This window comes from Meleagris gallopavo, chromosome 5 (assembly GCF_905368555.1).
Source record: "Meleagris gallopavo chromosome 5, MGAL_WU_HG_1.1, whole genome shotgun sequence".
Classification (NCBI taxonomy): domain Eukaryota; kingdom Metazoa; phylum Chordata; class Aves; order Galliformes; family Phasianidae; genus Meleagris; species Meleagris gallopavo.
Genome location: NC_139408.1, coordinates 49,975,779 through 49,997,970, shown reverse-complemented (window position 1 = coordinate 49,997,970; position 22,192 = coordinate 49,975,779). Strand labels below are relative to the sequence as shown.

The following is a 22,192-nucleotide window of genomic DNA, read 5'->3' as shown; positions in this document are numbered from 1 at the left end:
CTAATCTTATTGGTGAAAGCCACTATCGATCAATCCACCCCTCGCCTCGCTTCCCTCCCTCGTCCCTCCCCCCCCAGTGTCGCAAAGGACATCGCGTCTACAGCGGCCGAGTCTCGCGAGACAGCGCGGGACGGCGTTGGGGGGAGCGGCGGGCTTGGGGCTGAGTCAGGGCGGTGGTTTGGGGGCTGTGCGTCTCCGAGTCTCCGCTTCCCGCTCCCTGTGCTGAGGTTCCCCCCCCCGCCCTGCCCTGCCCTGCCCTTTGGGTTCTGTTCCCTCCTCGGCTTCCTCACAGAGGCGACTTCTAGAAAGGCCTCGGTGCTGGTCGGATCCTCTAATGGGAATCCGACGCAGCGGGCATGGAAATGGGGATGGGCTTTAGCTTGCCATACGCGGGCAGTGGCCAAACGCTTGACATCACAGCAATTAATTTGTATTACAAACACTTAAACAATTAAAACGCTGAACGCAGTGTGTCTTTCCCGTACAGCCTGCTTTCAGGGAGCAGGAAAGCACCGATCTGTAGTCACTGCAATAACGACTCAGCTTTGAGTACCTCGGGGTGCTGAGGCTGACCCAAGTCCCTGTGTGCAGTTTGTGTTCTCAGCGTCAAACACTGCCGGCCCTCAGCCCCGCTGGGACCCTAGCTGTGCCCTGAAACTATGAACTTCAGGCCTTTTCTTTCCCATCTCTATCATTTCCCAGTCTTTTGCCTTCCAATATAACCGGAATTACGTATTTTGGATAGTTTACAACACGAATAACGTTCAAGGGGTAAAGAGCTTCTGAAAACTTAATCAATCATAGAATCATTAAGATTGGAAAAGATACTAAGATCATCTAGATCAACCGTCCGCCCCATCACCCACCCCCACTAACGGTGTCTTTTAACATCAACCCTTCATCAACTCTTACAGCTTTAAGTACTGCCAGGCAGCACAAGAAGGCTCCAGTTCCTGTGGCTGCATCTTACTGAATAGTGCTGTGAAGTGTCTCGATGTCTATGTGGGTGTATGGGGAAAGAAGTAATGAGGAGAAGAATGTGTGGTGGCTTTAAATAACGTCATACACACTGAATTTCTTCCTGCACCAAGCAGTTCTGAAACATAAGTTTCTCGGCTGGAAATGTGGAAATGTGTTTGTATGGTCAGAGGAAACCCCTTGTGTAGAACCTGTAAGTTTGTTTTGAATGTTTCCTTCTGATATACAAAAATACTGCATTAAAATACAAAGGTTACCAATGCATTAGATTTCCCTAGGAATCATGACAGAAAAATCTTTACGGACACTTTCAGAGAATGGCAACAATAAAAAACCTGATCCCTCAGCTGCAGCAGCAGAGTAACGAACCTGCCAGAAATAAATGTGGATATTCCTCAACTTTTCTAACATCTACATCATCCGCATCATCACTGCTGCCCTAGTTATACATTTCCTTTCAGCCTATGCAGTAGCACATCTTTGTAGCCAGGATGATATCCTGTAAAACATTTTGTAAATCTGTTGTGGACTTGAAGTTTTTAAAAAGTTAAAAACTTACAGGGTATTTTAAATGCTTCCTTGAGAAATACACAGCAACGCTTTTTTAAACATGAGAAAGAGGGTTAGTGCAAAACAAGGAAATATCTCTCCCAAGTATACGAGGCTTGGCAGTTATCACGAGGGGAAAAAATATTCATAAAAATGTGGGAGGCAAGAAAAGCACAGCAGGAACTCCTTAGCCGTAAGAATATGCAGCATGTATAACTTACTAAATGCCTCCTTTCTGCGGCTTTACTTACATGCTACAACACCTCTGAGGTTAATAAATTGCAAGTGTTAAAGCATATTGCTGCCAACACCACTTTATTGAACAGCAGAAGGGAAACGAGCCCCTGGATTTGGTGCTGCTTGACATCATGAATAACTGAAGAGTTGTGATTAGTAGCATAAAGAACGATTTTTAAAACTTGATGATATATAAATTGACATCGAGTTAAGAGTTACCTTTTAAGATGGTATTCCTTCTGCAAAAGGCATACCATCTTAAAAATTTACCCCCATAGGGGTAAATTGGAACATAATCTCTTGCATTGTACAAAACAGACTAAATTTGTGGATTATTGTCTCCTTGGTACCTAGCTGTTCGTTTTCTTCCTCCCCAGAGAAATTCATTAATATTCAGTACTGGATCCAAATTGTTTTTACTGAATCATAATATTTGGTGGTGTTTTTTTTTTTACTTTTTCACTTTAGCATCCTGTGGCTTGGACAAGACAGAAAATAACTTTCCCTCCCACTTTAAAATGTATGGTTTCATAGGTTTCATAAATCCTGAAGATCATAGTTCATATTGCTTTTGTGACTTTCAAAACACAGAGCTCTTGTTTGCTTTGCATTTCATTGATATAAGCTAAGGAGTTTCTATGGATGCCCCTCTCCTGAAGTTAAGGTACTTTAGGATGGCATGACTGAGTCAGGTTTTGGAAGTGGTTTAATGTCTAAGAGTAGGAAGTTTTCAGCAGTGGGTTTTAGGGTGTGTGTTTCCTTATCACAGGAACGCTTTGTTATGGCTCAGTTCAGCCTTGAGCTATGCAAGTTTGTTCTGTGTTGCCTTAGGTTTTATTAAAAATAGCAGAGAGCCAATGCCTGTGATAATGCAGCAGAACCATGACTCTATCCAAGAATGCTGATTCTTGGATTGACACATATTATGTGTCTATATTTGAAATGTAAGTCTTCAAAAATGGGCATTCTAATTGCGGGTATTTATATTCTCACATAAACAACTTCATATTCTGCTTGTATTTTATTCTTCAGCAAGTTTTGTCATTGTTACATGGTTGGCTATAAGCATAGCTCTTTTTCAATACTAATTTGGTAACCTTGGTCGAGAAGGACAACTTTTCTCTGCTGTAAGCTATATGTTATCTTCCAGTCGTTGCTTCAGAGATGATGTTTTCTTCAGCTTGAGCAGGATCCCTTAGCAGCTGGGTACAGGACTCTGTTGTGCTGCATGATGCCTCTGCTGTGGGTTCTGGTCTTTCCCTGTGCTGCTGGGCACCCCACACTCCTACACGCAGCCTGTTGAGGAGAGTAATACGGCTGTGTTCAAATGGGGTTTGTTCCTGACAGTGGAAAGGACTACAACGTGGATGCAACCCTGACATGCTAGAGTTCTGTCTATAGCAATTTCCAAAGATAGAAGGAGGGCCGAAATTCAGCAGTTACACTGAACTCTGAATAGTAAAACCCTTTCTTCTTCCTGCCTCAGAAATGTGTAGAAAGAGTTTACTTATTTACACGTCAGGTTTGAATATGCAACTTCTGTTGTAGCACAAGTCCAAATTCTTCCAGGACTGGTATTTGGGAAGGTGGATAGATTTGAATAGCTGTGGCTTTAGTACTCAGCACTCATTCTTTCAAGCTGCATTAGACACTAAGCAGTAGCAAGGCCATAGGTCTGTTCTTTCTCTTCAGGAGTTCCACATTAATTGCTGCCTTGCAGCTCATCTTGTACAAGCTCATTTTGTAAAATACCTTCCTTTCCACGCTCCACAACATTATGGTTAGCTATTTTCATTGGTGGTTCAGGAATTAGTAAACAGGAAGGAAAAAAGAAGAGAGAGAGAGCAGGAGACACACCTAGCCATTATTTGCTAGTAGTTATTTTTGTTACTTCTGTATCTATGCGGACGTGCTAAAATATCCCAGCAAAGGTTTGGGTTTTAAAAGGGCTCCATGTTGTTCAGCTGGCAGCATAAGACAAGTTCTGCCTCAAATCTGTTTCCATCATCTCAGAAGACACCACAAAGCTCCTGCTGCCCTCCTTTCTTTTGCAGTGTGTCTGGCTGTAAGAGAGGTGCCTCAGGAAAGAGAAGCAACCACCTTTCTCTGCAGAATATAAACTAGTGGTTGATAGCTATAATTTTAAGGGAGAATGATGTTTTTTATTTGTCACAGTGTTTCCTATCAGTATGCACTGAGGGGTTGAGTACAAGCTGAATACAAGGTAGGGGGCATTGCTAAGGAGTTAGACGTTGCTCAATACGAGAGCCATGTGTTGGGTTACCTGCTGAAGAGCACTACCCACCTATGCAAAACTATCTAACAGCTCACTGTGCTGTTTTAAAGAGTAGAGCTGGTTTCTGAGGGCAATGTTCCATCTAAATCTAAGGTGGGCAGAGTGTCCTCACTCCATCTAGTTGTTTGTTTGCTGCAATGCCCATTCCTAAACAACAGTGCTACAGTTTTCTATGACTGACTGATTCATCTAGAAAAACTAGCAAGCTTCTGAAACAGATGAGCAATACTCATTCATGTGTAATGAGAGAAGGGCTAAAGGCTACTATGTGGTGCTGTCAGATTCCTAGCCACTGTATGTTCCTCAATGACAATCTGTTTTAAGTATGAATATTCTAACAAAACAGCTGAGAAATTGTACAATTCTTTGAGATTGGCAGCCCCCCCATATCATTAGGCACATATCTCTGGGTTTTAAGCAGTGCATATCTTCAGCAATGCATTAGAAAAGTGGTCTCACTCTCTTTGTTGTCTGAAATAACATGATATTTCACCATGGTGTAAATTTCACTGTATTTCTTAACATGAGTATGTGTGATTTGCTTGTTATTTTCACTCTTCTTGATTTCTCAATACTGTACTTTTACTTTTGGCATGGCACTTGTCTGGTCTGTGGGAGGAGTCTGTTGGGAATTTTACAATCAGTAGTTATTTGGACAGAAGGACAAAATAAAGTATCCTTTTGAGCAAATAAAACCAGTCTGTCTGTGTTGAAATTGGCATATAAACAAAGGCAAACTCACATGAATGAAAAGTGCACATGGGATGGAAGTTCAACTGGGAGGTGAAATCAGCGCAGTTTGGAGATCTGTGGTAAAGAGGTGCCCCCAACTTGATGAGCTTTCTTTGTGTGTCAGCAACAGGTACAAGTGTTGGTGATAGGACTCAGAGAAACCAGGTACTCTCAGTTTGCCCAGGTAGCAGCTTTGACTACAGGCATAACTGGCAAGCACTAGCATTATCCAGCAGCTGCATGCTTGTGGTTGACAAATCTGATTGCTGACGGAACTGGATGTGGAAGATATGGAGTCCTCAAGGAAAAGAGCTGCCAACTGAAAGCATGCTGTCAGAGCTGCCTGCCTGTTCACAGTGCCCAGTAGCAACCACTGCGTTTATCTTTCTGTGCTACTTGTCACAGTCAGCCTGCAGACATCAAAATCTGTGTTTGTGAGTTAAATCTCTCTTCCAGTAGCATTTCAGTGATTTACATTTTCATTTCCATTTCATAAAAAAATTGCCCAGGTTCTCTTCAGCTCTTGTGTGCTTTGCCAGCATTTCCACATATACATCGTAGCTCATCCTTTTTTTGTTGTTGTTGTTGTTTTTTTTGGCTTGTGCAGGTCTGACAACCAGCACTGTGATTATCAGCAGATAGAATCATAAAATCATTAAAGACGGAAAAGACCACTAAATTCATCTACTCCAACCCCAACCCATCCCCACCATGCCCACTGACCACATCCATGTGCCACATCTCCATGGTTCTTGAACATCCACAGGGACGGGTGTGCTAATGCATTACCCCTCTTTCTGAGAAGTTCTTCCTAATATCCAACCTGAACCTCCCCTGGCTCAACCTAAGGCCATTACCTCTCTCCCTACTGCTATTTAATGGGGCCAACCCCCACCTCATTACAACCTCCTTTCAGGTAGTTGTAGAGAGCGATAAGGTCTCCCCCAACCCTCCTTTTCTCCAGACTGAACAATCCCAGTTCCCTCAGTCCCTCTCCATAAGACTTGTGCTCCAGGCCCATCACAGCTTTGTAGCTCTTCTCTGGATGAGCTCCAGAGCTTTGATATCTTTCTTGTAGTGAGGGGCCCAAAACGTTGACTCTTAAGTAGCAAAGAAAATATTGAGTGCTTAGAGTTTCCTACTGGTTTTCCACTTTTCCCTGGAGGAGTGTGTTGTTGCCTCTGATTTTCAGATTCTATCTCCAGAACGTCTTTCCTTGGAGATCTTAAGGTTCTTAATTCCTTTCTCTTGTGTGCAAAAACATGTGGCTGCTGAGCTGTTTTTTAGGGGTCTGCACTACAGCTTGCATCTTGCTTTGCTAATCTCTTCTGCCCATTTAAGCATGGAGGAGTGTCTTTGAAAACAACACGAAGACATTGCTGGGAGAGCTGGAGTTTAGAGGCAGCGCCGAGGCCCTGCTAGCGATTGTGTTTGTGCTTTTGCTGGCAGATCTAGCAGAGGAGGAGGCGTCCCTGATGTTTGTGCAGAAGACAAAAGAAAATTCTGCTTTAAAGGCAAAGGAGAACCTTACTCTCTCGGACTAAACCATCAAAGGGGATATTTGGCGAGGAGAGCAGTCATGTATTTGGGAACAAACAGCTAGAGACATGACAGAAAATTTTTTGTCTCCACTGTCTGATTTTATTTCCCTTACAGATTTACATGTATTGTAACATCAAAGGTATTCGCAGGACACTGCAGGCTGGGTAATGCTGAATTTGTAGATTGCAATGTAGAATTTGCTGTTTGGTGTGTTTTACCTTGAACTTGAGTAGAGCTGGTGCAGCTGCTTAATAAAAATGCAGGGATTACCTTTTGTTAGGAAGCAAATAATACATGACTACCATGAGGTGCCAAAACCTTGAATGCTCCAGTGGTTTACAACTCAAATATTTATATTATGAATATGCATTATTTGCCAAACTGAAAAAAAAAAAAGAAAAAGAAAAAGGAACAGTACTTAAAATAAGAAAACAGAAGCAGAAACTTTGTTCTGCAACTTGCACATGCCAAGTATTTTGTATGCTTGGGCTATTACATAAACTAGTAGCAATACTGAAGGAGCTGATAACACACACTGTTTCCAAGAGTGGAAATTTAATTAAGCCTGGCTTTGGCCTGTGTGGATTCTGTGGTGGCTAATGAAAGCTGACTTGAAGCACCAACCATGTCTCACCATGCCCAGACACCCATGTCTCACATTCCCAAGTGTCGCTGGATTTGGAAGTATCCAGTGGGTTCAGGAACAGATAGATGCAACCGAAGTTGCTCACATACATCTTGCTTGTTTATGAAAGCAAGCTGAAAAGTCCTTTGAATGTGAACCCACGTCAAACATGGTGTTGTTTATAGAGCCCAGTATGATTTTATTGACATAATGTAGACTTTTCTTTTTGAAAACAAGCCAGGGGACACACCAAAAGCAGAACTTTCTTACAGGAATGATACTGCCTAGAACTGTTTTTCACAGTCAGGTTTGGAAAGCTCTTAGAACACAGTTATGTCAATGAATGTTCAAATGCACAATAGAAACAGAATTTTGCCCTGAAGAAATAGGGGGAAAAAAAATCTTGTTCATATTGATCATTTGAGAGCCTTCTACCTGAAATAGTTAGAGGAAATGATCTTCAAAAACATTTCCTTAAATGGGCATTCTCATAGCGTTGAAGGGATATAAAATAAATGCTCATTAAATGGTTTGTGATTCATATCTCTGTCCACATTCACATCTGGGAAACTGTAGCATCAACAGCTCAGTTAGAGTAGGTGGTGATTGTGAACATTTTGGTGCTGTAATTCTTTCAGGACTTGATTTTAGGATTCCAAGATGATTGTGCACATGAGAGAGCTCACTATTGTAAGGCATTATTCATCCCTAGGGAGTCTGGTTTATTCTCTCCCTAGTGTCCTTGGCATGCCAGCTAAGCATTTTTTGCATTAGTAATTTTAAGCACTGTAATATTTCTGCACTGGTGCCTGATGTAGCCATGGAATAGCTGAATAAATTTTAATTTGCTGCTGTACTGTTCTCCCCGGATTTCTGTAACTGGTACATCTTCCTTGCACTAGCCATAAAAAATGGCATTTATGAAAACCACCCACTCTACCTCCTGTAAATGAAGAGATGCTCAGGTGGAATACAATGGCTGTTTCCAGTGTTGTTTTGCTGCACCGCAACCAGAGTTTGTTTTTAATCGTTCTCATGAATGATTTACTGTTCTCTTTCTATCATGTTACTTTTTCATTGTTGTCTCCAGCAGGCGAAAGGCTTTCAAGGGGTTCTTTAGGACTTAATGTATTGTTTGCCCTAGATATTGGGCATGACTTATTCAGAAATGTGTAATAAATACACAGCTCCTCTCGTTGCTGGTTGTTTGCTCAGCAGACATTAATGGATGACTCGGTGATGGATGAATACTCAGCTCAGAATGGTTCTCCATTCTGGATTAAGTTGTGGAGGGTATGTGAATGCAGGTGGGATCTCTAAGGTCAGATATAAATGTGAGCTTATTCAGGTCCATAGAGATTAACTGGTTTATACCATAGGATGATTTCCGTATTTAACTGAGTCTTTATTGGCAGTCTCTTTGTTCACTGACCCTCATAAGATGCAACTTTTGTATCTGAATATATATACTTGTAAATGCTGATTTTCACTTTGTGAGTAGCCAGTTCTCTTGGCTACTAGTGCCTGCTGTGGCTAAAGAAGGCTTTTATTTTCCCTGCCTGTTTGTTTTCCTGGTGTACTGAGACAAGGAATGCTGCGACATGAAGTTTTGATAGTTCAGTCTATCTGCTGTGAAGGCAATTTCCAGTCAGAATTTGCACTCTGGATAATGTTTATACACTTGATAAAATTCCTTTTTGCTTTATAGATAACTGCTGTTGAATCTTAGTAGCAGTGCTGTTCCCACAGAATCCTGCAGTGAGCAGCTGAATGATCCAGATGAAGCTTTCAGTGCCATCCTTCGCAGATCCAAGAACCCCATCGCCTTCTCTGCAGAGCTCTGAGCAACGAGTCCCGCTGCATTCTGCACCCTGGGACATGTTCAGGTGGACAGGAGGGGTGAGCAATTTGGCCCATGCAGCTGGTCTGACAGTGTGCTAATTCTGGTGCATGGTGTGGCATATGCTATGACGCGTGCAGACAGATCGCTCACAGTTTGCTCAATTCCTGGAGCAGCAGGGAAACAGGCAAAGTAGCAGTGGGTGCCAAGTCACAATCTGCAAGCTAGATTGCTTGAAAATCAGCCCTAACCTCTTTGCCCACTGCTACAGAATGAACTGCTCTCTGACATTCTCTGTTTCCTTACCAAAGGTTGTAAAGAGGCAGCTCTGTAGCTTTGGGTTGTGCCAGATTTGCCTGCTGTGATCCAGATCCATAGTGTTGTGTTTGCTGTAGTGACTCTAACCTACACATAGCTGCTTAGAGGTCTTTGGAAAACATAGCACTGGGGAGGTCAGTCTCCGTGCATACATGGACTTTGGGCAGGACTGTTGCACCACAGGCTGTGCAATATATTCTTCCAAGAAAGCTGTTAACAAGAATGAGTGAATCAAAGGAGAGCTATTAGTCATGGGTTTCCCATAGCAATCTCTTTAATGGACTGTTGACTGCTGGATGCTTCTCAAGAAAGAAGGAAAAATATTGGACAAAATGAAGTCAGTTTCTGAACCTTTACTCAGATAAATATGATCCATTCACTCTCACCGCTTTGGAAAGCTTAGCATGCATCACTTGTACAAGAGAGCTATGCCAGAGCTGTGAAAAGCCCTACATGTCTTAACTATTTTCCCGTGTCTTGCATCCTTCTTATTTCCCACTTATGTTAATTGTCTCAAGCTTTTTAGTGGTTCTGTCACTGCTTACAGTCCAGGCTAAGGCATTAAGAACAGACAACAGGGTTCTGTTCTTAAATCCTGCTTTGAAAACCAAACCTCTTTATAATACATTCCTGGAAGAAACCCCTTTGTTTATTTTGATTTGCCTTTTGGCTGTCCCTGGATGTCCAGTCATTGGCCAGGACCTCACTGGCTGAGTCCCAGCGCAGAGCAATTTGCAGCTACGTGTAAGTGACTTCAGTTCATTTCGGCCATGTCTCTGCAGCATTCCCCAGAGCCAGCCATCTGTGTTTCAGCTGATCAGGGTGCAAGCTGAACTCTGACTTGTCTAGCTGAGCCTGCCAAGAAAAGCATTAGCTAAGCAGAAACCGCGTGTAGCTGAGGGCAAAGGTGAGAATGTATTAAGTATCCACATCTTGACACAGAAAGGATGCAGCTACAATCAAAACAGGGGAAAGGGGACTGGGCAGACGCACAGCCGCCTTATGTGACACAGGAGTGTGTGCCACACTGCTTACTGAGAAAGACTTCTTTGTCTCTGTGTATTGTGCCTGCCTGTTTTGGCTGAGATGCAGAACAAATGCGAGAAACTCATCTAAGTGGCCTTGATGACATTTTTCTGTTTCTTGGCATTGCTTTGCTGTGCTCGGAAAGGCCTTGAATATGTTAGATTATGTGTACATTTCTGCTCCAGCCAGAGATGTTTGTGCAGCTGACTTTGCAGTTCCCCTCTCCGCAGTGTGTAGGCTAGAGGGTAGGGAGAGTGTCTGAGAGCTGTAGCACTTTCTGAAAAGAGAATTCGCTGTCAAATCACAGCTGGGAAACAGAACAAAGAGACTGAAATTCTTCATCTGTTTCATGGAAGGACTGGGAAGCAGAAGTGGGAAGGGAGAACTTTTACCATCACATACTCCTTTAGCACTGGCTGATGTGGCTGCCTTATTCCTTATCATATAGTCCGACACTCTTTTTCTTGCTGACCTCTACCCATTTAGATTAGGTTTGGCCATGTGACCTGCATCTCTGAATGCTACCTTGAACATCACTGATGCAAGCCTTGCTCAGGCAGAATGCTGTGTCCACGAATAGCCCTGAATGAGACAGGACATCATTTCTTATCAGTCTTACAGGGGATGGTGTTATCAGAGTTCTTCAATTTCAGCTGGATTTGCACAATCGTTTCTTGTTCTGACGAAGTTTTACCACTTTGATATATTCGGATATATTCTGTCTATTACATACCCCCTCAATGCACTCTGTGGGCTACAAATGAACTGTTCAAATGGTCTTGGCTTCCAGTTACACGTAATTTTCTTTTCAGACTGTTTTTCGTATATGTTTCTGCACTGGCAAGGTGATTGGACTGCGCTCCTTGAAGCTGTAGGACTGAACATTACAGATGGTACCGGTTCTCTATTTCCCTGCCTTTTGACAGCATCGGAAAGACTGAATTTACAGCTTGACTTCTGTATCTACCAAATGTCCATTTCACAAAGCAATTTTCTGGAGTGACTGGCCCCGATTATTGATTCAGCTGTATTTGGTGGGGTTGTTTTGTGAGAAAAAGTCGCTTCCTGGTCCTGTAGCGAGCGCAGGTCCAGCCAGGAAACGGCTTGAGTGTTGGCATAAGGTATTGCACTCTTTTAGCAATCCTGGCTGCTGATAGTGAGAGGCAGGTCTAGCAACAGAGACTGTTTGGACTATAATGTTTATTTCCTTTACTTTGTTGTCTATCAAAGACAACCTCTGGGCCTGCTGACGCGACAGTAGCTTTGGTCACTTTTGGAAATTTGGGGCTCTGTGGCCTTAAAACTATTCCCTTTGCATGGGAAGGCTGAGATAAGCCTCATGTGTTAGCTCCAGTTCCTGGTCCTAGTGGTTCTAACTGTGGAGTTTTAAAAGTTAAATAAGTCTCTTCTCTTTAGATCCTCTTCTTTCTTTTCATTTCAGCTTCCTAAGGGGAAAACCAAATACCATTTGCAGCTTACTGCTGCACACTACATTTATTTCCTCAGTGTTTTCTTTCAGATCATGAACCCAGCCAACCAACTTCTTATCAGTTTGACCAGTTGGAACTGTTGTCCTGGTGACCAGAGTAGTTGCAATATCATCACATACAGAAGGCAGCAAAGGAGATGCCTTGACCTGTGGGTGTAGCTGTGTGTGCACATGATATGATAGTAAAGTCACTTGGATACATGAAGATAAGATCCAGGTCGTGGTTTATCTATGTGAAAGATGAAGCAAAACCAAAATGGAGAAGCATGCAAAGTTAATAACTGTAAAAGAAGAAATGAGAATGCGAGTAGGAGTTGCAAATGCTCAGTTCTTCTCGGCATCTGGTCTGTGTACCAGTCGTGTGGTACGTTTGTGTTTGAGAGCTGTCTGCCCGCCAGCCTGCTGTCTCTTTGCCTTTTTGTCTTTTTCTACCCCCTCCCACATTTCTCTCATTTCTTAGGTTTATGAACGTGAGAATGGATAATGCTAGTAACACTTCTGAGTAATGCTTCTCACCCAAGTACACTATTCTTAATTCATTGGTATACACGCTCCTGAACAACATCAACTCCAGCTCACCAGTTACTGATTTAGGTGAGTTATCAGACTGATTTGGTGGTGCACTGTCACAGATGAGCTCCTAGTGCTGGGTGCTAGAAAAAAACCTGCTTTGAATGGCATACAATCCAAATGGAAGACAGAGAACAACAGATGGAAGGAGACAGATAAGGGAGCACAAAGAGACAGTGAGACATCATTACTCAGCACATAGGCAATGGTGTCAGCACACCAGCTGCCTCACAATTTGGAAAGTTTTGCAGGCAACATAGCATGTTCTTGTATTAGTGTAGTGGTATCTTCTGGTTCACTTAGATAATGGCAGCTTTCAGCCGTCAGAGACAATGTGTGACAGGGCAACCTACATAAAACCAGATCCTGGCTTGGAGCTTACTTGGGGGTAAGAGAATATTCAGGTCCTTTACCTGTTGGTTTCTGTGCAAAGCAAGGACAGCTTTAGCCTGTTGGACTCCCACATGGGACTTGGCCTTGAGGCTCGTGCACCCTGTGTTATATGTCAGTGTGTTGTAGCTGTGCTTGCTATGGGGAGGAAGTTTCCAGTTAATCCCAAACCCAGTTAATCTTCCATGGCTAATTGAGAATTGAATAGGGTCGGCTTACTGTAAAAGCTTGCCTTTCTGAATACTTATTAACAGGTATACCTCCACAGACACCATCAGAGTCCCACATTAGACCCAAGGGGTATGTTAGTCAACAACATGACTCAGCACCATGGCAGAGCTCCCAGTGGGAGATAGCACATCTGTTGGCTGCAGGATCACAGCCCTGCTGACTAAAAGGGAGAGGTTTAAGGATGTTGTGGGATGGAGCTTCTGTCATGTAAAATTCATGGTGCTCTCAGGGCTTCTTAAATAAAACATTACTCTTCCAGAAAAAGACATGAAGTCTTTGTTTTGTGCTTAAAAAAATGGCAAAGAAAGGATATTTAAAGAATGAGAAGAAGGGAATATAGGACTGTCTTGTGTGTGTTCCAGTCTGACATGACCCTCAATCTGCTCTCACAATAACTTTGCACTGGAATGACCCACGCATATTGCCCATGAGGAACTGTAGTAGCAAGGGCAATGTTGCTTTGGCTTAGAAGAGTAATCCTGCTTTCTGATTAGCAGAAAAAAATGAGTTGCATTTCTCACCTCTGCAGTAGTTTCATCTTCTGAGGTACTTCCTTGAACTTCAGTGGCATAGTGTGTGATGCTGGTGTATAACAGAGCAGAAGTGGACCAGCTCTCTTGTTATGGGACAGCTGATAACGTGGCTCATCTTACATTTCACTTCTGCTTCTGCTTTTTGTTTACCTGCCTGTTTGTGCCTATTGTTCTGCACTCATTAGTACTTCTTCTGTTACTCGAATCAGCAGTTTTCCTTGTGATGCTCATAACTTCCCCAGGTACTGTATACTATTGAAAGTTTGAAGGGACTTGTGAAATTCCGGTGTGACTTGAGGTAGTAAGGCACAATGAGGCACACAGCCCTTCCTTTGTAACATGAGTTCTTCTTTTCATGCCAAGCCTGATTAAGAAGAAGCTATTTTTTGTTCTTGGTACAAAAGGCTCTTGAGATAAATGGGAATCTGGCACCAATAACGAGCTGCATAATTTCAGGAGGGTAACTGAAATAACTGGAAAGCAGGTTTTGCTATTAATGAGTGCAGTGAATAATTGTGGCCTTCAGTTCTTTTTCGAGGCAGGATTAGTCCACTGGTTTTAACACTGAGATATAAAATGAATGTGTTAGTGGCTGAAAAAGTATGTTTTATTTTTGTATGTATTAATCCTGAAAGAGTGCCGTTACAGAAAATTCAATGCAACTTATGCTTGTATCCTGTAAAGTTATTGCCTGAATCACACAATTGCTCTGGCTAAGGAAGATAAGCATATGGCTTTAAGAAATAAAATCTGAGCTCTTCAACTTATTGGTTTCTTCTGGTGCATTGGCCAGTTTCGGACAGGTTTGACAGATGGAATAATATGAAATATGAAAGTTCTGAAACGTTTTGTCAAAATCTGCTCCTGGAAAAGAGACACAATCCACTGTCCAGAATTAAGAAATGCCTGATTCAGAAGATAGCAACCAGCAAGCACTCCTGTTCTGCTCAGCCATTCAGCCTACTGTTGGCTCCACATCACATACAACATGTTACACATGATAGATAGTCGAACTGACCCATATGTGAGTCTTACATGACAGTGTAGGGAAAAGGAATGCAAAGCCTGAGGTAAAAGAAGTCATCTTTATGATTTTTATCCAAACCCATTGGTTTTTTTGGGGTTAGTTTTAGAATGATGTGTCATCGCAGTGTGATGCTTGTGCTGGCCAGGCCATTTCAACAAGTTCACAGGATATGTCCAATGTTCTTAAAACATCCCAGAGTGTCCTGCACGTGATTCTTACTCACCACTCCTGAAACACAGATCTGAGTACCCAAGCTGTGCTGTGCTCAGGATGGCATAGCCAGATGTCTGCATTTTCTCATTCATCGCATGGAGGGCACAGCTTGTGCAACCTTATCTACAGTGAATGCCTAATGCTCCGTGACAGCTTGGTCTTTACTTGAGAAGGAAATGTTATTTGTAGTTTAGAATTTGAATTGGATCTGGCCTATTCATCTTTCATCCTACATCGTTTCTTTTGAAGTTGTTTCTTTTTGGAGGAGTCACCAAGACAGTACTGCCAGCTAACTCAGGAAGGCAGGCTGCCTATGATGCAAACTCCAGAGCTTGGTATGAATTAGAAAGGACAGATGAAAGCAGTTTTTCCAAATGTGAGTGTACGCAGCATGTTGGTAGAAGTGTCTAACTGTGGGGCTTACATTACTCTGTTGGCTGTGTTCATCATGTGGTTTCTGCTTTGTAGGCGTACGTGCAGACTGGTTGTTGCTTGATGATTCCTCACTTATAGAATCTGGGGAAATTCAGAGCTTTAATTTTGAACTCGGCGTTGGAGACATCCTGGTAATAGAAATAGCTACCTGATTCCTCTTGCTTTCATTCCAAACGCCACATAGTTCTTCTAAGTTCCTTTTTTGACAGTGAAGAGAGAGGGCTGATGCTGCTGTTTGGGGAAAAAGTGGTCAAATAGTAACTTTTGATGTTGATTTCTGGAATCTAATAGTGAAAAATACCAGAAGCTCTTGTCTTCTCTTTAACTAATTAAGAAAAAAAAGTGGAAAGATGTCTTTTGTTTAGAGCAAAATCCAGTGGGAAGAGGACAAAATGAACTGAGGACCCTGGAAGAGAACACAATTTCATTATCTGTAAGCTTTTGTGAGGAGTCAGGCTTCACAAACAGGAAAGGATCAGGAAGAACTCAAATTGTTCATTACAGCTAGCTGCACTCTTGTAGTGTGGTGGGAAATTTTGTTTAATGCCAATGTAAATGTCACTGGAGGTAATAGTAGGGAGGTATGAGGATAGTTCAAAATTAGGGATATAATTTTGTGGACAATAATGGTGGTAGACAGATGGCCGGACTAGATGATCTTTGAGAACTTTTCCAACCTTGTTGATTCTATGAAAATTAGCATAACTTTTGTTTCCAAGGAAGAAAGTAGTTTTGAATGCTTGTGGATGAACGATCCAACATATAATGCAAGAAGGCTCAGTGATTGGTACCTGCCTCTGCAAGTCACTGCAGAGCAAGATGCCAGCCTTTGGACTGCCATGTCCGTGGTGTCCCTGCCATGGAAGCTTCCCATCTGAGCAGCTGCTCTTGCTAAAATGACCTGGAGAGTTCTAAAGAGGTATACACAGGAATTTCCTAGTTCCAAACATGTCATAACCTTTTCTGTATTGTATTACTTTAGGCTGATGAAGAGGCACTGAAATATGGTGGACACATAGATGCAGGTGCTTATTACGGTTACAGCATGTAAACAAGCTACATGTGAACAAAGGCCAGTGCACAGGACTGCATAGTCTTGATATTTTAATTAGCTGGTTTCCTGATGATGAAAACATGTTTGAGATGATTCAGGTGACAGGAAGACCTTAAGGTGTAAATAGGCATCAAAAGCAAAAGCTGACTCAGAATGTTTTAGTTTATAATCAAAAAGCAACAAAGCTCAGGGAGGGTTGTGCTGATTTTAATTCAGTCAAGCTACATGGAGTGAAAGCAGTGACAAAAAATAAAACAAGGCAAATTCTTACGCATAAAGCATAGGGGAAGAAAAAAAAAACGAAAGATAGTAGTAATGAATATAAAGCAATTGCCAAAAGTGCAATAAGGCAAACAAAACCCCAAAGACCTGCAAATAAGTGTTTGGCCCATGGAATTAGGAGCAGCAAGGGTAATGGTCAAAGAATGCTAGATTAGCAAAGGCTCTGAGAAATGATAACATTTCCAAATACCATCACCAGATGGGAACTATCAATAGACATTTTAATACTTCAGGGAAAAAAACCCCCAAATCAAAAGTGTTAAATAAAACTTTCTATTTCTTAATGAGAGAAAAATCGTAGACTCACAGAGTCATATAATCATTAAGGGTGGAAAAGACCTCTAAGCTCACCCAGTCCAACCCCAACCCATCCCACCATGCCCACTGACCACGTCCCTCAGTGCCACATCTCCATGGTTCTTGAACACCTCCAGGGACATTGACTCCCACACCTCCCTGGGCAACCAATACATTAAAAAAAAAGCCAGGGAACAGAGGCATTTAGCAGTGCACTAAAATCCTCTCCATCTAACAGCAGTTCAGAATATGCTAAATAATGCCTGCTAAAGCCAGATGCCTTAAATTAGCAATAATAGCAGATTACATCAGCAATTTTAGGAAGACTAACCAGGTTTCTCAGCTGTTGAGCCAGACATTTTAAATACTGTGAGACACTTGTAAATTGTGCAGGGCTGGAGAATCATTTTTAAAAGTATTAACAGGACACTGGGGTAATTTGATGATTGATCTCAAGTACAGCTAGACAGCCGATACAGACTTGATTAATAAAGAATTCTAGAGAATGTGATAGAAGCAGTGCCAATTAATATGAGATTGCAAGGTTGGATGGCAAAGCAGTCAGTAGGTTGGCACAAAAGACCTCCAATTTCTGCTCCATCTCCTTGTCTCTTGCTGCCTGCATCTCTGCCTTGCCTTTCACAGCCTCTCAGTGCACTTGTCTGGTTTGCTTTGCTCATGCTGCATGTGCTTTGTTGCAGAGCCTGCTAAGGCGTGTGAACTGCAAGGCCTCCTGATTTAGTCTGACTTTGCCTTTTAAAAAGAGGCCAGAGACCTCAGCAACAAACCCAAAGAACTAAAACAGCAAACCACCCCAAATACGACAGACAGGAAAACATACAGTGGATCTTTTGGTGCTTTCATAAATAAAAGTCAGACAATCACATGGTTTTCTAAAAATAACAGCCATAGTGAGTGTTCCAGTAGGAATAATACTGACCTAGTTTGCATGTTAGCTGCGTGCAAAAAATAAGATGGTGAGGGAAACCAAATTGCCTCGTGATATTTGCAATTGTTGAACCAGATCTGATTGGACAGGCGCTTAATTAGATGTTATATTCTCATCTCCACGGCTCCTCTGGGGGTCTCAGGGAAGAGGGGGAGGGGGTGGCTGCTGACAGGATGACCCGCCTGATGCTCCTGCTTTTCCTGAATGTGTCCACTATTTTTCTACTCTCTCGTGATGAGCAATATATGAATTTCTGAGTCTGAACAGCCTCAGTGCTGGGAAAGACTTTTGTTCAGGCAGAGAATCTAGGTCAGCTGTTCATAAGAACAGATCGAGCCCTCACTGAGCAGAGCGGATGGGCCTTCAGCAGGACCCGCTTGGTTTCCTGGCTGCCTTTGTGCACAAGCAGCCCCTTACATTGACAGGCGTTTTGTAGACAGCAGCTCTAGCTTCCTGTCAGCAGGCTAGATGCAGGCAGGGCTGATTCAGTGCACCACAGTGGAAAATCAATAGTATGAAATATTAATTGTGATATTAAAAAAAGTAATCTAAGATGAGGCACTCAGTAATAAACATCTGTACCTGTGTCCAAGAGGATCTGGCTTGTGAGATAATACGTTACAAGGACTGGGCTTAAATTTGGTCTCTGATTCTGCACCTATAAATAACTGCTTTTACATATGGCATCTAATTACTCAATTGTATATGCAGATTAGATAGTCATTTATATGCTGTCATCAGCGACAGCAACTAATAGCACTGACAGTTATTTCCAGGCTCATATGGGAATGCCAAAGGTTTTAAATATCAGCCTGTGCCTGCTATACATACCAATATCTCTCCCCATCTCTTCCCTTCACATACGTTAGAATAAATATCACAAGGTACATCTGTTTCCCAGAAGAAGTCGTACTGCTCTATTATGCTATGTATTTTGTGTATGAATACAGTCCAGGTTGGAATTCTGATACACGTGTATTATGTCTGCTCCGAAACAGTGAAGCAAGAAGAAACAAGATGTTAAATATCTTTTTCTCAGTCATGCTAATACATGCAAAGGTGGGAGGCAACTGAATTCGTGAAGGATTCATGTCCCACTTGCCTCTGTGCAAAGTGCGATACATTGCTGTTTTGATCCAGAAGACATCTTACAGCTCTCTGGTTCTCCCTCTGCATAGATCTAAATGGTTATACCCAGAGTTAGGTTAGTAGAAGCCAGGTCTAGGGCCCTGTTCATCTTATTCTCCCCACCAACAAATCAGCACCATCTTCCTTTTCCCAATGTAAAACAGCTTCTGAGCATGAAAGTTTATATTTTGCTGGTGTTTTGTCCACTGTAGTTATATTTAACTGTGAACAGTGTGGTAATAGCCAAGGATACCATAGTGAGCATGTAACCACTATTGGGCCTGGAATTAAAAACTTATGCAGAAAATACCACTAAAACAATGTTCATTCAAGCAAACAAGCTCCATATAGCTGTCTTAAGATGCAATGATTTTTTGCTGCATCAAGATCAGATACATTAATTCTTCTTGCAATTTGTGCAACTTTCAGATGTCCAAGGCTCTAAGATATTTATTGTTAATTGTTATGTAGCCATGGAGCACATAAACACCACTCCAGCTTGACTTCCTGCTCACCAAACAGATGGGCTAACAGGCTGAATTTTTTCTTTGAAATTAAAGGAAATAGTCGTGTCCTTAAAATCCTTTGTTGGAATGCAGCCTTGATTCTGTTTTATTCACTGAATTTCAGGAGTCCAGTAACATATGCTGGAGATCTAAGGTCAGAGCGTTACAGATTACATGTTTCTTCAGGATAGATTAAACACGCTGATTCTTTTCAAAATGTTCTTGATAATCTAGAAACATCCTTGCAACTTATCTAACTGTGCTTCCTTGAGGATCTCTGTAGAAATGGATGCCGGTGGTGCTCTTGCAGTGAGTGCTGCTCATGTGGGTTCGTGTTTCTGGATCTTTATATAGAGCTCACTCTGCTTTGCCGAGAAGTAAGAAGCACAGAAGGATGGGATATGTTCTGGCACTGGCAGCATCACAAATGCCCTTCCCTTTCCTGTCCTGAGCCTGTATCTCCTGCTCCTTCCTACCCCCAAAGTCTTGCCCACCCCTTGTTGTGTCCATATTTCTTTCTTTCCTGTGGGAGGAGAAGGGGTCAGAAAAAGTTGAAGACTCACAGAGCCTCCACCTCATGTAGCAATGCTGAATTTTCTAATGCCGTGTCTCTAAATGCTTTTCTGTTTTTGGAAGGAACACTGTGGTGCAGAGTAAATGTTTTATCACAGTGCATTTGGGAGGCCTGCTTTATTCAGCTTGAGCTCATGCTGATGAAAATTTAATGCTTCTCTTTGTGCTCATGCAGACTTCCTCCACAGTGTATTTTACTGAAATGATTTCAGAGGATGATTAGCTCTCTCTTAGGACCCTCATGGGCTCCTGCTGCTGTTGCAAACCTACTGCTATATCTTGCTTAAGTTCAGTAGCATAGAGCTGAGAGAAGAGATTGCAGAAATCTTTTAGAACTGACCTTTTTGCAATGTGACATGCCGTCTTGTTTGATATGATGAGCTAGTAGATAAACTAGCTCTGTGCCCAGTGTGGGATAGAAATGGAATTCTTATACAGACTGCCCAGAAGGGGAAATGGAAAATGCTAGATGCTGAGCATCTCTGAAAATGTGAAAATCAATCAACTCCTTTGGCAAGACAAAGACTTCCATATTCTGCAGTCAGTGCAGGTGTGTGGGGTGTTCCTGCCTCTGTAGCCAGAGATGCCTGATGAATGATACATTTGTGAAAGATGGTGGAAGAGGTGGCTGAGATTTGATCTGGAGTTAAGATGAAGTTGTGCACAGCTCCTGTGTGACAGGTTTGTTCAGGAAACCAGTCTGTAGTTATGATTTTTAGCCTCCAGATGGTGTTTAACAGATGTGCCTGTGGAGCTGTGTCAGTGTAGTGTTGGTGAAACACTGGAGACTGGAAATAATAGAATCACTGGCCTCTTGTGGCAGCAGGAAAAACAGGCGAATGAGTTTGGAGTGTGGAAAGTGAATTTTCAGACCCAAATCTCTGCACATGCTACTCCACACAGGGCTGTGGGTGAGCAGGAAGTTTTCCACAAAATTGAACCTAAATTATTCACTGCTGGTGTGAATCTGTGGATCTATGAAAAAATGCACAGAGGAAGCCTGTCAATCAAAGCCAAATAAAAAGATTCAAAGAAAATCATTTTAGGCTTGCCTATGTCCAAATAGAGGCGGAATATTCATACTCCTAACTTCTAAAAAGAGAAACACCTCTGGATAAAATCATGGAACATCTTGAGAAGAGACGTGGTGGCTGCAATGATGCATTCTTTATCACACTAGCAAACAACATCCATAATTTATGTTTTAAGAAAGCCCTTTCCAAGTAGCATTTAAGTGGTAGTTGTCCTGTACCAGACCTGGACCCTTTCTTGGATAGGAAAACTCTTTGGCTGGCTCTTAGGATGACACTTTTCTGAGGCTTGGTGGCTGTGGCTGGTCTTCCGGGATACAATTGGGCTGATAGCAGTGCAGAGGCTTCTGTAGCAGAGGTATTTTTTTGAAGTGTCATTACAAGACCTTTCAGGACATGGGCTTTCCAAGTGCTGGAGTAACAAGGGTGGACTCTGAGTAATAGGAGATAAGGAGAGAAATGACTTCTGTGGGTATTTCTCCTTCATGGTTTCCTGATGCTGCCTCAGGCAGAGAGGCCAGTCCTTCAAACCTCTCCTCAGCCTGCAGTTTGGCACGTGGTGTATATTGCATGTACTGTTTATATGTATGGAGCTGTCTGTTGGCAATGGCATGGCTGAGGTCCTCTGGGTAAGGACTAAGGGAGTAGCAAATAAAGGAGATGTTGTTGTGGGAGTCTACTATAGACCACCCAGCCAGAATAAGGACACCAATGAACTATTCTTTAAGGAACTGAGAGAGACATCTAGATCTACTGCCATTATCCTTATGGGAGACTTCAACTCCTTAAGGAGGACATGCCAGATGTTAATTGGGAACATCACACAGCTGACACAAACGGGTCCAGGAAATTCCTAAAACACTTTGATGACAACTTCCTGGTAAAGGAACTAAGGGAGCCAACGAGGAAAGGTGCCCTCCTATCTCCGTGGCTTGTGAGCGCCTGGTATGTGAAATGGCAATTGGTGGCTGTCTTGGCCACAGTGACCATAAAGCGGTCAAATTTAATATCTTTGGTGGTAGGAGAAAAACTGACACCAAAACCTCAACAGTGGATATGAGGAGAGCAGATTTTAGTCTGTTCAGGAAACAGTAAGGTCCCCTGGGAAATTGCTTTTGAAGGCATTTCTGTCAGTGCTGGTCGCTTTCTAAGTACCATCTTCTGAGAGCACAGGAGTCTGCAATTCCTAAATGCTGAAAGTCACGCAGGTGGGGCAGAAGGTTGACTTGGCTGAACAGGGATCTTCTTCTTGAGCTTAGGTGGAACAAGCAAGGTGATAACTTGTTCTGTGTTAACTTGTCATCTATGGAGAAACTCAGTGAAACTGGGAAATAATCCTCA

At 42.4% G+C, this 22,192-nt stretch overlaps 1 protein-coding gene across 7 annotated transcripts in view; it reads left to right on the top strand.

Moving 5' to 3' along the window:
* The first annotated feature begins 11,687 nt into the window (after positions 1-11,687).
* Positions 11,688-22,192, top strand: part of LOC104911248 (exocyst complex component 3-like protein) — a 53,084-nt gene continuing 42,579 nt past the window's right edge. For 3 of the 7 annotated variants that reach the window (XR_004159983.2, XR_014883765.1, XM_010711940.4), the window contains exon 1: positions 11,714-11,996. Coding sequence is in view for 4 of the 7 variants with exons in the window: in XM_010711940.4 (XP_010710242.2) it covers positions 11,953-11,996 (44 nt within the window). In the remaining 3 variants the exon portion in view is untranslated. Of the gene's footprint in view, positions 11,997-12,092; positions 12,227-22,192 lie in introns of all 7 variants that reach the window. The other 4 variants (XM_085225686.1, XM_085225687.1, XM_031553694.2 and 1 more) reach the window with 4 other exon arrangements.